Source organism: Medicago sativa, chromosome 8 (genome assembly GCF_051527215.1).
Source record: "Medicago sativa cultivar Bolivia chromosome 8, Bolivia_mono, whole genome shotgun sequence".
Classification (NCBI taxonomy): Eukaryota; Viridiplantae; Streptophyta; class Magnoliopsida; order Fabales; family Fabaceae; genus Medicago; species Medicago sativa.
In genome coordinates this window covers 12,708,320-12,722,466 of record NC_140756.1, presented here as the reverse complement: position 1 = coordinate 12,722,466, position 14,147 = coordinate 12,708,320, and the positions used below count along the sequence as shown (strand labels likewise).

At 32.4% G+C, this 14,147-nt stretch overlaps 1 protein-coding gene across 1 annotated transcript; it reads left to right on the top strand.

Moving 5' to 3' along the window:
* Nucleotides 1-5,436: 5,436 nt before the first annotated feature.
* LOC146897055 (mixed-amyrin synthase) lies at nt 5,437-13,357 on the top strand. The gene is made up of 16 exons (XM_085738376.1): nt 5,437-6,109; nt 6,841-7,026; nt 7,313-7,402; nt 8,274-8,471; nt 8,574-8,658; nt 8,774-8,940; nt 9,051-9,242; nt 9,319-9,432; nt 9,524-9,643; nt 10,210-10,332; nt 10,435-10,533; nt 11,907-11,963; nt 12,140-12,508; nt 12,612-12,692; nt 12,769-12,852; nt 13,022-13,357. The coding sequence occupies exons 1-16, from the start codon at nt 5,909-5,911 to the stop codon at nt 13,136-13,138; spliced, it is 2,283 nt and encodes a 760-aa protein (XP_085594502.1). The 5' UTR covers nt 5,437-5,908; the 3' UTR covers nt 13,139-13,357.
* The last annotated feature ends 790 nt before the right edge of the window (nt 13,358-14,147 follow it).

Here is a 14,147-nt window from a genome sequence, read left to right as displayed (position 1 = left end):
ATTAGTTGAGGGAATTGCCACATGGAGCCTCATGATTATAAACCAAAAAGGCTAGCTAATGCAAGAGAACAAATTTTAAAAGGTTTGGGTTGTAATGATAATGTCGAAACAATTTTGTCGTTGGTTACAATAATGCACAAAACAGAAGCAAACCTAGCAAGGAGTAAACATATAGGGTTTTTACATAGAAGGAAATTGAGGGTAGTAAATTTGTGAAATCACCAATATTCGTACCTAATTAAACCTTCAAACCAAAAGGCACAATGAAAAAAAATCGAAGCTTAACACAAAAACCCCAATCACTTCTACGCACACAACAATCTATCCGCAAACTATTGAACGCAAACCATCGAGAATGAGGGTTCGTAGGGTTTAAATTCGAAAGAAAAATTGAACGAGGGTTCATAGACATCGAGAATGGTTCTAAGTGTTTGAATTCAAAGCAAAGACAATAGCATTTTTGGATGAGGGTTTCAATGTCGAGAATGAGGATTTCGAGGCATCGAGAATACATCAAAGGGTACGAAGGAGTTTATATGGTTGGTTTGAAGATTTGAAAGCATTTAGAGAGTTTCAGGTTTTTTAGTGACAGTATACTGCGTTGGTAAAAGTCCTTCTTCCGTAGGTATAACCCCAGACACCTATACCTACGGATCTGTAAAGTTCTGATTCAATTCTATATCTACATCAAATCCGTAGGCAAAACCAAAGGTTTTGGCTGACAAGTAAAATTCGTCACTGTATATTATAATGACAGCAAAAAATCCATGGGTATAGATAGATATTTGGAGCTATACCTTCGGTATAAGTACTTTTACCTATGAAAATTTACTGTCACTAAAAGTCAAGTCTTTTGTAATGGGGGTGAAATCAAAAAATTAGAAAAAATTGAGATAGGGGGACCAAAATGCTGAATTTTAAAATAGAGGTACCCAAAGTGCATTTAAGTCAAATATAAAATTGTTGCCTTTGGTACTCTACCAATTGTTTTACCTTAAAAAACTTAGGTACTACCGTAGAGCCAAAATGATGTAGTGAATCCATCACAAACTTGATGAGCAAGAAAATCGTTTCGCATTTCAACTTTCTTGATAAACAAGTTACGGCTTCAGAGTAAAATAATGCCTATCATTTTCCACATAATGCTCCAAAACACAATCTGAGTCACATACAGCAAGATAGATTATCTTGGTGTCTCTTGAAATTGTATGCATATATATATGATGGGGTGTTGGTTGAGTTTGTGTGGATAATAGAACTTGAGTGCATGTGTGTACAGACTTGTTAAATATGTATTCTAGGAATTTTGGTCTGTTTCACTAATTATAGGCTATAGTCAATTTGGTGAGAATTTGGGTTAAAAATAAATAAAATACCCTAATAATATTTTTAAAAAACATATTAATTTTGCATTTTTGGATCGGGAGCGCGGAAGAACGATGAAGGGATGAATATATTTTAAAAAACATTTTTTTTGAAGAAACATATTTTAAAAAACATTAATTCTAGCTTGATAATTTTTTTCTTCATGTTTGCAACCAAAGGTTGATATCAAATTTTTCTATCTAAATGATTGTTGCATACATGGAAGGTGACGTGGACGGACAAATTAATTAGTGTTTAATGTTTCCCATCATGATCAATGTATCTAACATATGAATTTGATGGAGGAACTCATTTGATGACATGAAACAAACTGAGTGACGGTTTGATTATTTCAAAAAATTTATGAACAAAATTGGTTGATGGTCACAAATCCTTTATTATAAAAGCTAGAGTTGTCAAGCTATCATGTTCAGTGGCGGAGCTAGAAAAAAAAGCTAGGGTGGGCCATTAAAATTAACCTTTGAAAAATTGTTTAAAGCCTCGCAAAATAGAGCTATAATTGAATTATTTAAATTTTTCGGGTGGACCACTACATCACTTTGCGGGAATTTGGATCAACCAAAACCTAAAACCGACATAAAATTGTATAAAAGCTCGCAAAATAGACCTATAATTGAATTATTTAAATTTTTCGGGTGGGCCACTACATCAATTTGCGGGAATTTGGATCAACCGAAACCTAAAACCGACACAAAATTGTATAAAATCTCGTAATATAGACCTATAATCGTTGATTTTTTAAATTTTGGGGGTGGGCCGTGGCCCACCTCAGCCCATGAAGGGCTCCGCCACTGATCATGTTTGCCCTAATCACTCCCTATTTTTCCCTCCTAAGCATTTATATGATCTCAGCTGTTGATGTGAATTCATTGCTAATCTAATATCAGCCGTTGATTCAAAGGATATGCTTCAAACTACTCATTTCCTATCTCATACAGATGCGTCATAATGTCCATTAAAATCGTAGTTAATGCCAATCAAATCACCATAACTCCCAATGATTAGTAAACTTTTCTATTTAGGGAATCATATCGTTTGTATTCATTTCGTGAATAAAATCGTAGTTAATGCCAATATTGCTAATCTAATCTCAGCCGTTGATTCAAAGGCTATGTTTCAAACTACTCATTTCCTATCTCATACAGATGCATCATAATGTCCATTAAAATCGTAGTTAATACCAATCAAATCACTATAAATCCCAATGATTAGTAAAATTTTCTATTTAGGGAATCATATCGTATGTATTCATTTCGTGAGTAAAATCGTAGTTAATGCCAATCAAATCGTATGTATTCATTTAGCGAATAATACCTGCAATATATATAAGATAGTCCATTTTTCTATTTAAAAGGATTCCGTAAACTTTTTCTATGCTGTCATATAGAATAAGTAAACTTTGTCTATGCTGTCTATAATTTGGTTAGGTTATGATATGATATTCCGTAAACTTTTTTTTCTTCTATTTAAACAGATTCCGTAAACTTTTATGTATTCATTTAACAAATCATACCTGCAAAAATTGTACAAATTGCCAAAAGAGTTCGAATAAAAAATATTAACAGGATTGAATGCATTTAAACTCATTTATGCAACATGTTTGATCTAAGCATAAACTCTTTTATGCAATATGCACTAATTGCTCTGCCAATTAGTGCGTATTGAATGCATTCATGACTGTAATGATCATATTAACAAAATAACTTTCTTAGAAGAATATATTTAATTTGCACTAATTGCTTTTATGACGCCAATAAATATGTAGTAATTGCATTTAATAAGAGTTACTTTTAATAGAAAAATTTTCTATGTATAAATTTCCTATGTATACACGCGAGTGAATATGCCAATATGTAATTCCTTTACTATTAAAAATACAGTAATTGCTACTCAAAAATTCAGGTATGAGAGCATAACAAATCAATTCGCAGTAATTGCATTTTATGGCTGCAATGAATAATAATTAGTACCAGTAGAATCGACGTTTTAGAATCGACATTTAAAACTTTCAACTTGAGCTTGCCAATTACCTGTTTCAATACCACTTAGTTGTGAGATTAAATCTATTCTGTTTTGTAAGCAAGAATATTTGTTTTTCTCTTTAAGTTGACCAACATTTTCACCCCCATTTCAACTATCAAAGGTGGGAAGAAGGATTTGAAGTTGTTTGTGCGTGTGGCCCATATCTGGCTCATCCGTGATAAGGAGAATCCAGATGACATCATCTTCATGAACATGATATTGGTTGATGAGAAGGTATTTAATCTAATGTCTTACCATATACAATAATTTAGGTTGTCACTGCTATTAGGTTTATTTTGATTTATGTTAATGACATGTTATTTTTGTTTAGCGAGGACGGGTCCATGCTACGGTTCGTAAATTCTTGGTGCCAACGATGCAAAATATGGTTGAAGAAGGAGGAACATAAAAGATGGTTAATGTTCAAACCTTTTTGTTATGTATGCTACCATTTCGTTTTGTTATGTATGATATAAAACTTCTATCGCCAATGTATGATTACATCATTTTCTACAATAAATACTATAGTAAAAATATTAACTAATTTTATTTAACAAAAGGTAAAATTGTAAAACGTTAAAAATTGCCTGCAAATTTAATATCACAACCAAAAGCGGAGGGTTTCATGACAATGCGGTGGCATTGATTATCCCAAAAGAAAAACAAATCTTGAATAATAAGTAGCATAATTTTTATATGCAGCTACCAATTTTTCGTACTACATAAGTAGCCAATTTTTCTTTTTGAAAACAAGGCATATATTCTTCTTTCCCTTTCGTTAAAATTATTTTCGTACTAGTATTTAGCACTGCTTATAATATAACTTAAATTTAACTTTTCCTTTCTCACCTTCATGTTGTTAAATATGTTTCATTTTTAATTTTTTTTGACAAGTTTGTCATTTTTTTTGACAAGTTTGTCCCTTTTGAAAAGTAAACTTGGAATCGACTTTTGCCCCGGTAAGTTGCATGTGGGGGAGAATGAGAGAAGACAAGATCATAATCATATCGCATTTTGTCAAAGAAAAATAGAAGAAGATGATAGTCATATCACATCAATAATAATAATAAATGTATCCATATAACTATTGTGATATATGTACGAAAAAAAAAAACCTATTGTGATATAGTACCATACTTTTTGACTAAGATTTAGATATAGTACCATACTGTATAACCTGCCATAATGTCATTGCCTCATGTTTGAGTTTTGTAAATAATCCAATGAATGAGCATGAGAGAGAAATTATGAGCACGATGCATTGAACCATATCAAAATCATCCAAACCAATCAACTATGTGGTCGCGCTATACTTTTTTACAAACTTAATCAAGTAATTTCTTGGGGTATATTCACCACAAACGTTTCAATGAGATGAAATGGGACATGCGATGAAAAAAACATGAATGGACAATTTACTAGTACATGCACTGATGCAGTCAGAAAAAGAAAAAGTTTGCAAGCGACAAACTTGTAAGAATATGGTTCCGAAATCCACCAAAAATTAAGAAAACTCTGAAAATTTTATTGAATGAAAAATTGCCTCTCTAACTACAACTGAAATGTTTATATCCTAAGAAAACCCCAATGGACTGAAAATCCAAAACATAAAATAAAACGGAAATTATTAAAAGTGGGCTGAAATGATAATACTAAGGAAAAACACCTTGAGATTGATTGTCACTTGGTTAAAAGCTGCAAGCAGGTATCATGAAGCTTCTTCCAGTGTCATTTGAGGATCAACTTGCATATTTCTTCACAAAACCTCTTCTTCCTCAACCATTTCATACTCTTCTACTCAAGCTGGGAATGCTTGACATTTATCATTCTCTAGCTTGTGGGGGATATTAGAGAAAGAAGAGAAGATTGTTCCACAAGCTACAACAATAAACCCTAACCCATCAAGTTTAATTGTGACTCACGCTAGCTAGTATTAATTAGCTTAATCTAGTGTATTAGCATGTTATTAGGAATTATATACTTCATGGTTTTCCTATAAATACCCAATGTACTATCAATTTCATCTATGAGAAATGAGATACTTTTCATTCTTTCACTTTCCATAACAAATATAAAAATTATTCCAACAGAAACCTCACAAAGTACATAATTTCCTTCTCAATATATTTTCTCTCACACTCAACAAGTACGTACACTTGTTCGTGTTACTTTGTGATTTGGATAATAAGAATGGTACAACAAGCTTTAGCTTGCTATAAATAGTAGCAAAATGCCATTGCAGCAATCACTTTCATTTACAGTAAGAATGGCACTGATTGCATTTTTAACACTGTCCAGCAATTGCAATGCGAAAAGAAAATCATGACCAAACAGTGTTTGACATCCACCGAAAGTAGTTTTACACGTTCACGTCTTGAAACTCATATATATTGTGGGATTAGCTTACACACAAATCTCATAGTCTATAGTTTTTCCTTTACCTAAAGTATATAAACTGAGACTCGCAATATATTTAAAGTAAAGAGATATAATATATAGTATGTGGAGGCTGAAGATAGCAGATGGTGGGAAGAATCCATACATATTCAGCACAAATAATTTTGTAGGGAGGCAGACATGGGAGTTTGATCCTGATGCTGGTACTCCTGAGGAGAGAGCTCAAGTTGAAACGGCTCGTAAATATTTCTATGGCAACCGTTTCAAAGTTAAGCCCTGCAGTGACCTTCTTTGGCGCTTTCAGGTAGTTATTTCTTCGTTGTAGCAAACAAAATATACAATCACATGCGTATCCTTAAAGATGTTCATCATCTTCTCCAATTCAATGCAAATTTCAATAACTCAATCGAAAAAACAATAACTACCGAAAATTTATCAAAAAAAATAAATACTGTAACAAAATGATATAATCTTGAATTGATTTTGGATTCGTATGTTAACAAATTGATCAAATTCAATTCGCATTGACCTTACTTTAGTACTCATGAAATACCAGTTTTCTAAAGATACCGAGATTTGAACCAGGCCACAAAGATGAAGAAAATCTTGCCACCAAGTGATCGATCGCTCGGAAACCTGTCTAAATTATTTATTGGGTTGTGTTAACGGTGCCCCCGGAGCACTGGTTAAGGAAACAAAAAAAAAAGAAAGTCTTAGTTTAAAAATAACACTTTTTAAACCTTTAAAGAGTTGACTTCACAAGTTCCAATGCAGTATTACAATATATGCTTCCTTAACCCGTGCCCTCGGCGCACTGGTTAATATTTTCCTTATTTAATTAGTTGTGCAATTATGAAAAACGCAACACACATGCATTTTTTTATAAATTTATTGTCACAACTAAATTTTTTAATAAATTTTATAAGAGAATCTTATAATAATGGACAAATGGTGTATAGTTATGTGTATAAATATGTAGTTCTCATGCATACATTAATATAACATATTTTCCATGTTTGTTTGTGAGATATGTAGATTCTGAGGGAAAATAATTTTAAACAAACAATAGCAAGTGTAAAGATTGAAGATGGGGAAGGAATAACAGAAGAAAAAGTGACAACCACGTTAAGAAGAGCAGTAAATCACATATCAGCACTTCAGGCTAGTGATGGTCATTGGCCTTCTCTAAATGCTGGCCCTCTCTTTTATTTTCCTCCCTTGGTGAGTATTCATATATTCTAGCCACCAATAATAGAAATGAACATAGAAATTCAAAGTTTGAAAACTTTATGTTATTGTTTATGAAATTGAAAAACAGGACTACTAAGTAATTCAAAATTATTTTCAAAAAATTTCTCAATTTTTTTAATACGTATGAAATTAAGATCATATAAGATGCACATTCTGCCCAAAAAAAAACAATGTATTACCGCCTGCTTTATATATTCAATTTCTTTAATAATGCACTAATCAAGATTAATTTATCCACTTACTCAAAACACTGCAGGTGTTTTGTATGTACGTTATAGGACATCTTGATTCGATGTTCCCCGAAGAGTATCGGAAAGAGATTCTTCGTTACATATATTGTCATCAGGTATTTGTCAAGCCCCCACATTCAAATAAGATATAACTTGAGATGTATATGCAAGTGAAAGACATCCCCACGTTATACCAAATCAATTTTGTCGGATTAAATTAGACATGAGTTAAATTTTAGGATCGTATCACACTTATCATTCACTACTAGAAAAAGAAAAATTAAGGATGGAAATTAGTGACGGAAAAAATAAAATCCCTCACAAATTTCTTAGTCACAAAATTTAGTGACGGAATTAGAGAGAGATTTCATGTTTTCCCTCACTAATTTTTGTTTTTTAGTAGTGATTTATTTGTTCGGCCACTTGCTATTGGACCACTTAAGCCGTGCTTTAGATGTTCAATCCTTGGCGTAAGAGAACGTTTGACCAGAGTCTCCAATTTGATGAGATATAATATGAAAATGTGTTTAAAAGTGACATATGTCCCTCACCTTACAAGTTATTTCTTTTTATAGGTATGAGTTAAGCCTAACCCTAACTTTATGCACACACCAAGCCAAATAGTACTAGGCATAAGGGGGTGTATTATTGAGAAAATCCAAGCCCCACATTGAAAAGAGATTAGGTCTTACAAGGTGGTTTTTAAGAACAAGTTAAAACCAATATAAAAACTTGAAATTATATGAGTCTATCAAATATCTGTTGTTGACCATTAATAGGTGTGTCAAGAGTCTCAAGTGGGTGACATCCCTCGTTATACAAGTTAGTTTTGTAGGGTTGAATTAAGCTTAACCCAAATTCTAAGAGGTATACTTGTTCTATTTCAAAATGTATTGGGTATGATGGAAAAAACAAGAGAATCAGTTAAAATATATTCACGCAAAAAACTAACATTTAATGTTGTCCATGTTGCATTTTCATTTGAAGAATGAAGATGGAGGATGGGGACTACATGTAGAGGGTCACAGTATCATGTTTTGTACTGTACTCAACTACATATGTATGCGAATACTTGGAGAAGGTCCAAATGGAGGTAAAGAAAATGCTTGTGCTAAAGCAAGAAAATGGATTCATGATCATGGTGGTGTTACATATGTACCTTCATGGGGAAAAATTTGGCTTTCGGTAATTTTTTACTTCATTTAAAAAAAAAATACAAATATGCACAAAATTGTATATACCTTTCTATATGTATAGCCAATTTGATTGAATATTGAAACTATACAGATACTTGGTATCTTTGATTGGCGTGCAAGCAACCCAATGCCCCCTGAGTTTTGGATGCTTCCCTCATTTCTTCTTAAGCATCCAGGTTGAATTAAATAACTTGTGTTGTCACTCTCTTTTTATGGAACAATATATATATAAACTTGAATTATTAAATTGAATGTTTATTCTATCTCATTTTTACCTTTTACTAAACACAGCTAGAATGTTGTGTTATTGTCGATTGGTATACATGCCGATGTCTTACTTGTATGGGAAGAGGTTTGTCGGTCCGATCACACCATTGATCTTAAAGTTGAGAGAAGAACTCCTTACAGAACCTTATGAAAAAGTTAATTGGCAAAAAGTACGCCATCTATGTGCAAAGGTGAGGGGTATTATCTTTGATTAACCACAATTTGTGTGTATACATATCCTCTTTATAATGGGAGCCATAATTGTCCATTTAATGTATTATTACTGTTAAAAAAAATGCAGGAAGATCTTTACTATCCCCATCCTTTGATACAAGATCTAATATGGGATAGTTTATACATATTCATGGAGCCACTTTTGACTCATTGGCCATTAAACAAGCTGGTTAGAGAAAAAGCTCTCCAAGTAGCAATGAAACATATCCACTATGAAGATGAGAATAGTCGATACATAACTATTGGATGTGTGGAAAAGGTAGTTATCATAATAAAAAAAACATCGAACTTTTGCCATATGCATCAATTAATGTTTAATAAACAATTATTTTTAGGTTTTGTGCATGCTTGCTTGTTGGGTGGAAGATCCAAACGGAGATGCATTCAAGAAGCATCTTGCAAGGCTCCCAGACTATTTATGGGTTTCTGAAGATGGAATGACCCTGCATGTATAAATTACCTTACCATATCTTAATGCAAGTTAATTACTAGAATATTATTGCATCATGGTATATAAATGCACATATTTTTATAATGCAGAGTTTTGGTAGCCAAACATGGGATGCTAGTTTGATCATTGAAGCTTTGCTTGCCACTAACCTAATTGAGGAAATTGGTCCAACACTTGCAAAAGGACATGAATTTATCAAGAATTCTCAGGTATGCTTAGTTTTAGTGATAAGAACATTAAGTTTGCTATAGGTAAATTTCTGATAATATAAAATTATATTTGTCATAAAATAGTTAAAATAAACTTTAAAAATTGAAAACGGCACAATTAGTTTTCTTTTTCGGAACAACTGAAATTTATTAGAACCACTTGCACCGAGAACAAGATGTAATGAATAATGATCACACATGTTCGGATAAAACCAGAGTAACACTAAGTAGAAAAAAGAACAAACAAAACAGAACCAAGACAGGCTTCCGATGGCAGGAATAACAGAATACCAGCAAGGGATTGATATACCTAACCGGAAGCCCAGATAAAAAAGAGCAGCTTCTCACTTCTCAGTATATATATGGAACAATCTAAAAACCAGAAATGCTACACAATTAGAAATAATTTTTTTTCTTTCTAAAATTAACGAAATGATACACATCCATCAGCATTTACATGATTCTAACTATATATGACATTTTATCACCAAGTGCAAAGTTAGTGTTCATTAAACTATTGCCTATTAATTGGAAAATGTGTGTGTGCTGCTGCATTCAATTTACAGGTTAGGGACAACCCTTCAGGAGATTTTGAGAGCATGTACCGTCATATGTCCAAAGGGTCATGGACCTTCTCTGATCAAGATCATGGATGGACAGTTTCAGATTGCACTGCAGAAGGTTTAAAGGTAACTAACCAACTAACTAACTACATTGGTCAATGTTGTCTATTTTTTTAATCAGATGCAAAATACAAATATTTGAGTATTTATTTTTTTTATGTGATTTAGTGTTGTCTACTTTTATCAATGTTGCCTCCGGAGATTGTGGGGGAAAAAATGGAACCTGAAAGGTTATATGATTCTGTCAATATCTTATTTTCTCTTCAGGCAAGTACTACACACTACTCTCTCCATTCTTTTTGTATGTGTTGGTTTTTCAGAAATTTTTAAGTTCAACTTATCTGTAATTTGTAGAGTTTAAAGTGAAATATACTATTGTTTTGTGAAAAATATTCTTAACTATTTAATTACTACTATTCTGTGCCATATTCAAACGTCTAATATGCAAGGATAGGAAAACATTTAATTACTTTCAAGAAGTTTTTAAGGCAAATTATAAAAGAAAAATGATATTTCTCGTGAGAAAGCTAATCACGAGACACTCATGATAGTACGTAGTATAATATAACTATAACACAAGTTAGAGTGTGTTATAGAGAAAGAGAGAATAGAGAAAGAGAGAAAAGAGAAGAGATTAGAGAGATTTCTGAGGGAAAATTAGAGTTATGTATTGCTTTTGAAATCTCTAATTGTTTGTTACATCAGGCATGTGAGAGACTATGATATTTATATAGCAATACTTGTAACACAAGTTACTTCATATGCAAGCTATCTCCTAACAACTTTCTTAACTAACTTTCTCAAGTCTCAACTAACTAAACTACTCTAACAAACTGAATTACACTTCTAACAGTAAATCGATTGGTAAACCAGCCAATTTGAGTAATTGAATACTTTCTATAATTTAGCTCGGAAGTCTGATTTATTCATTATCTCCACATTCTACATCAATTATGTGTAATACAACAAATGCAGTAAAAGGCTTTCTATTTTTTTTTTGGCTTAATTAATGATTTGGTCCCTTAAGTTATTTGTTGGTTACATTTTGGTCCCATAAGTTATTAACGTTACAATTTGGTCCCTTAAGTTATTTGTTGGTTACATTTTGGTCCCATAAGTTATTACGTTACAATTTGGTCCCTTAACTTATTTTTTGGTTTCGTTTTGGTCCCTTAACTTATTTGTTGGTTTCGTTTTGGTCCCAAACTACTCCCTTAACTCTAATAACTTATGGGACCAAAACGAAACCAACAAATAAGTTAAGGGACCAAAACGAAACCAAAAAATAAGTTAAGGGACCAAATTGTAACGTTAATAACTTATGGGACCAAAATGTAACCAACAAATAACTTAAGGGACCAAATTGTAACGTTAATAACTTATGGGACCAAAATGTAACCAACAAATAACTTAAGGGACCAAATCATTAATTAAGCCAATTTTTTGAGGGGTTCTAAATTTTGTTGTTTTTAACTGATTCAAAAATATGTAATACAGTATATATTTTGTACTAAATGATCTTTTTGCTTAATCTAAGGTAAACTTTAAGCCACCGGTTGCACACATATATAGAGTACTATATGATCATCAATGTTCAATTTTCTTATGCTACATGATTTACTTTTGAGGCATTTTTTTAGGGGAAAAAGGGTGGTTTACCAGCTTGGGAGCCATCAGAAGCTCTAGAATGGTTGGAAGTAAGTATTATGATATTAATAAACGAATAATTAGCTTACATGTTAAACATTTTTTTAGAAATCATCCATGTTAAACATCTTACATTAATTGTTCTATATGTGAATAAATACCATCTTTTCATTTCAAAATATAGTATACGCCATAATAATTAATTACATCTGTTATTAATTTTCAGCTACTCAATCCAATAGAATTTCTTGAGGAAATTGTAGTTGAGCGCGAATATGTTGAATGCACTTCATCATCAATTCAAGCTATGGTTTTGTTTAAAAAAATATATCCTGAGCATAGAAAGGAAGAAGTAGAGAATTTCATTGCAAAAGCAGTTCAATTCCTTGAAGATAAACAAACAAGTGATGGTTCATGGTATGGAAATTGGGGAATTTGCTTCACTTATGGTTCTTGGTTTGCACTTGGTGGTCTAGCAGCCGCCGGCAAGACTTATGACAATTGTGTTGCAATTCGCAAAGCTGTTAAATTTCTGCTTACAATACAAAGAGAGGATGGTGGGTGGGGAGAGAGCCATCTTTCAAGCTCAAAAAAGGTTTGTCGTTAAATAATTAATTATCATTATTTACTAATAATGAAGTAAATTAATTGCATGGTATATTTTTAAAATGATATGTCAATGAGTGAAAATAATGCAGATATATATACCTCTTGAAGGAAGCCAATCAAATATTGTACATACAGCATGGGCTCTAATGGCTTTGATTCATGCCGGCCAGGTACCTTCGCCTTTTACTGTAAATTATAATTCATGCTTTGTTAGTATAAATATCGCTAATTTCTATATCTGTACAGGCGGAGAGAGACCCTACTCCTCTTCATCGTGCTGTAAAATTAATCATCAATCTCCAACTAGAGGAGGGTGATTGGCCCCAACAGGTTCATCTCAATCAATTGTTTGATATTATGACTCTTATATATTTATGCATATTTCACAATAAGGAACAATTAGTTATGCTTGATTAGTTATGCCTTGCAGCAGAAAGTGTTTTAGAGGCAGGAACTCACAGGAGTATCTTTAATTAAATTCTTATTTATGTTTTGGCAGGAACTCACAGGAGTATTCATGAAAAATTGCATGCTGCATTACGCTATGTATAGAGATATATTTCCAACGTGGGCTTTAGCTGAATATCGTAGACGGATTCTGTTGCATACTGTTTAAAATGTGAGCTTGAGCACAAAAAGGGAAAGCCATTTCATTAAAGAATCAGGCAAACCGGTTGATAATCTACTATTAAACTATCTACAAAAGGAAAATACATCATTATGCTATAATGTGTGTTTAGTTCAACAATGATAAAAATTGTTTTTTTAATAATTTGATCTTGTAAAATTGATTCTGATCAAAAGTTAATTGAATATAAAGTTATTTATGTTTGAATATATTAATGTTAATTTGAAATAAGAACATGATAAATAATTATATGACACTACAATCAAACTTATTGATTTTTTTTCTTCATATTGGCTGTAATTTAAAAATGTAAAGCAAGTCTTCCCCTCTTAAACACTTAATCCAAACACACCAAGAGTTTTATCTTCCTGGCCCTACACTGCATCCAATACACACAAGAAAATTGTTTTCATCCTACCAGCCCCATATTCTTCTTCAATTAGTTGAGGGAATTGCCACATGGAGCCTCATGATTATAAACCAAAAAGGCTAGCTAATGCAAGAGAACAAATTTTAAAAGGTTTGGATTGTAATGATAATGTCGAAACAATTTTGTCGTTGGTTACAATAATGCACAAAACAGAAGCAAACATAGCAAGGAGTAAACATATAGGGTTTTTACATAGAAGGAAATTGAGGGTAGTAAATTTGTGAAATCACCAATATTCGTACCTTAAACCTTTGAACCAAAAGGCACAATGAAAAAAATCGAAGCTTAACGCAAAAACCCCAATCACTTCTACGCACACAACAATCTTTCCGCAAACTATCGAACACAAACTATCGAGAATGAGGGTTGGAAGGGTTTAAATTCGAAAGAAAAATTGAACGAGGGTTCATAGACATCGAGAATGGTTCTAAGTGTTTGAATTCAAAGCAAAGATAATAGCATTTTTGGATGAGGGTTTCAATGTCGAGAATGAGGATTTCGAGGCATCGAGAATACATCAAAGGGTACGAAGGAGTTTATATGGTTGGCTTGAAGATTTGAAAGCAT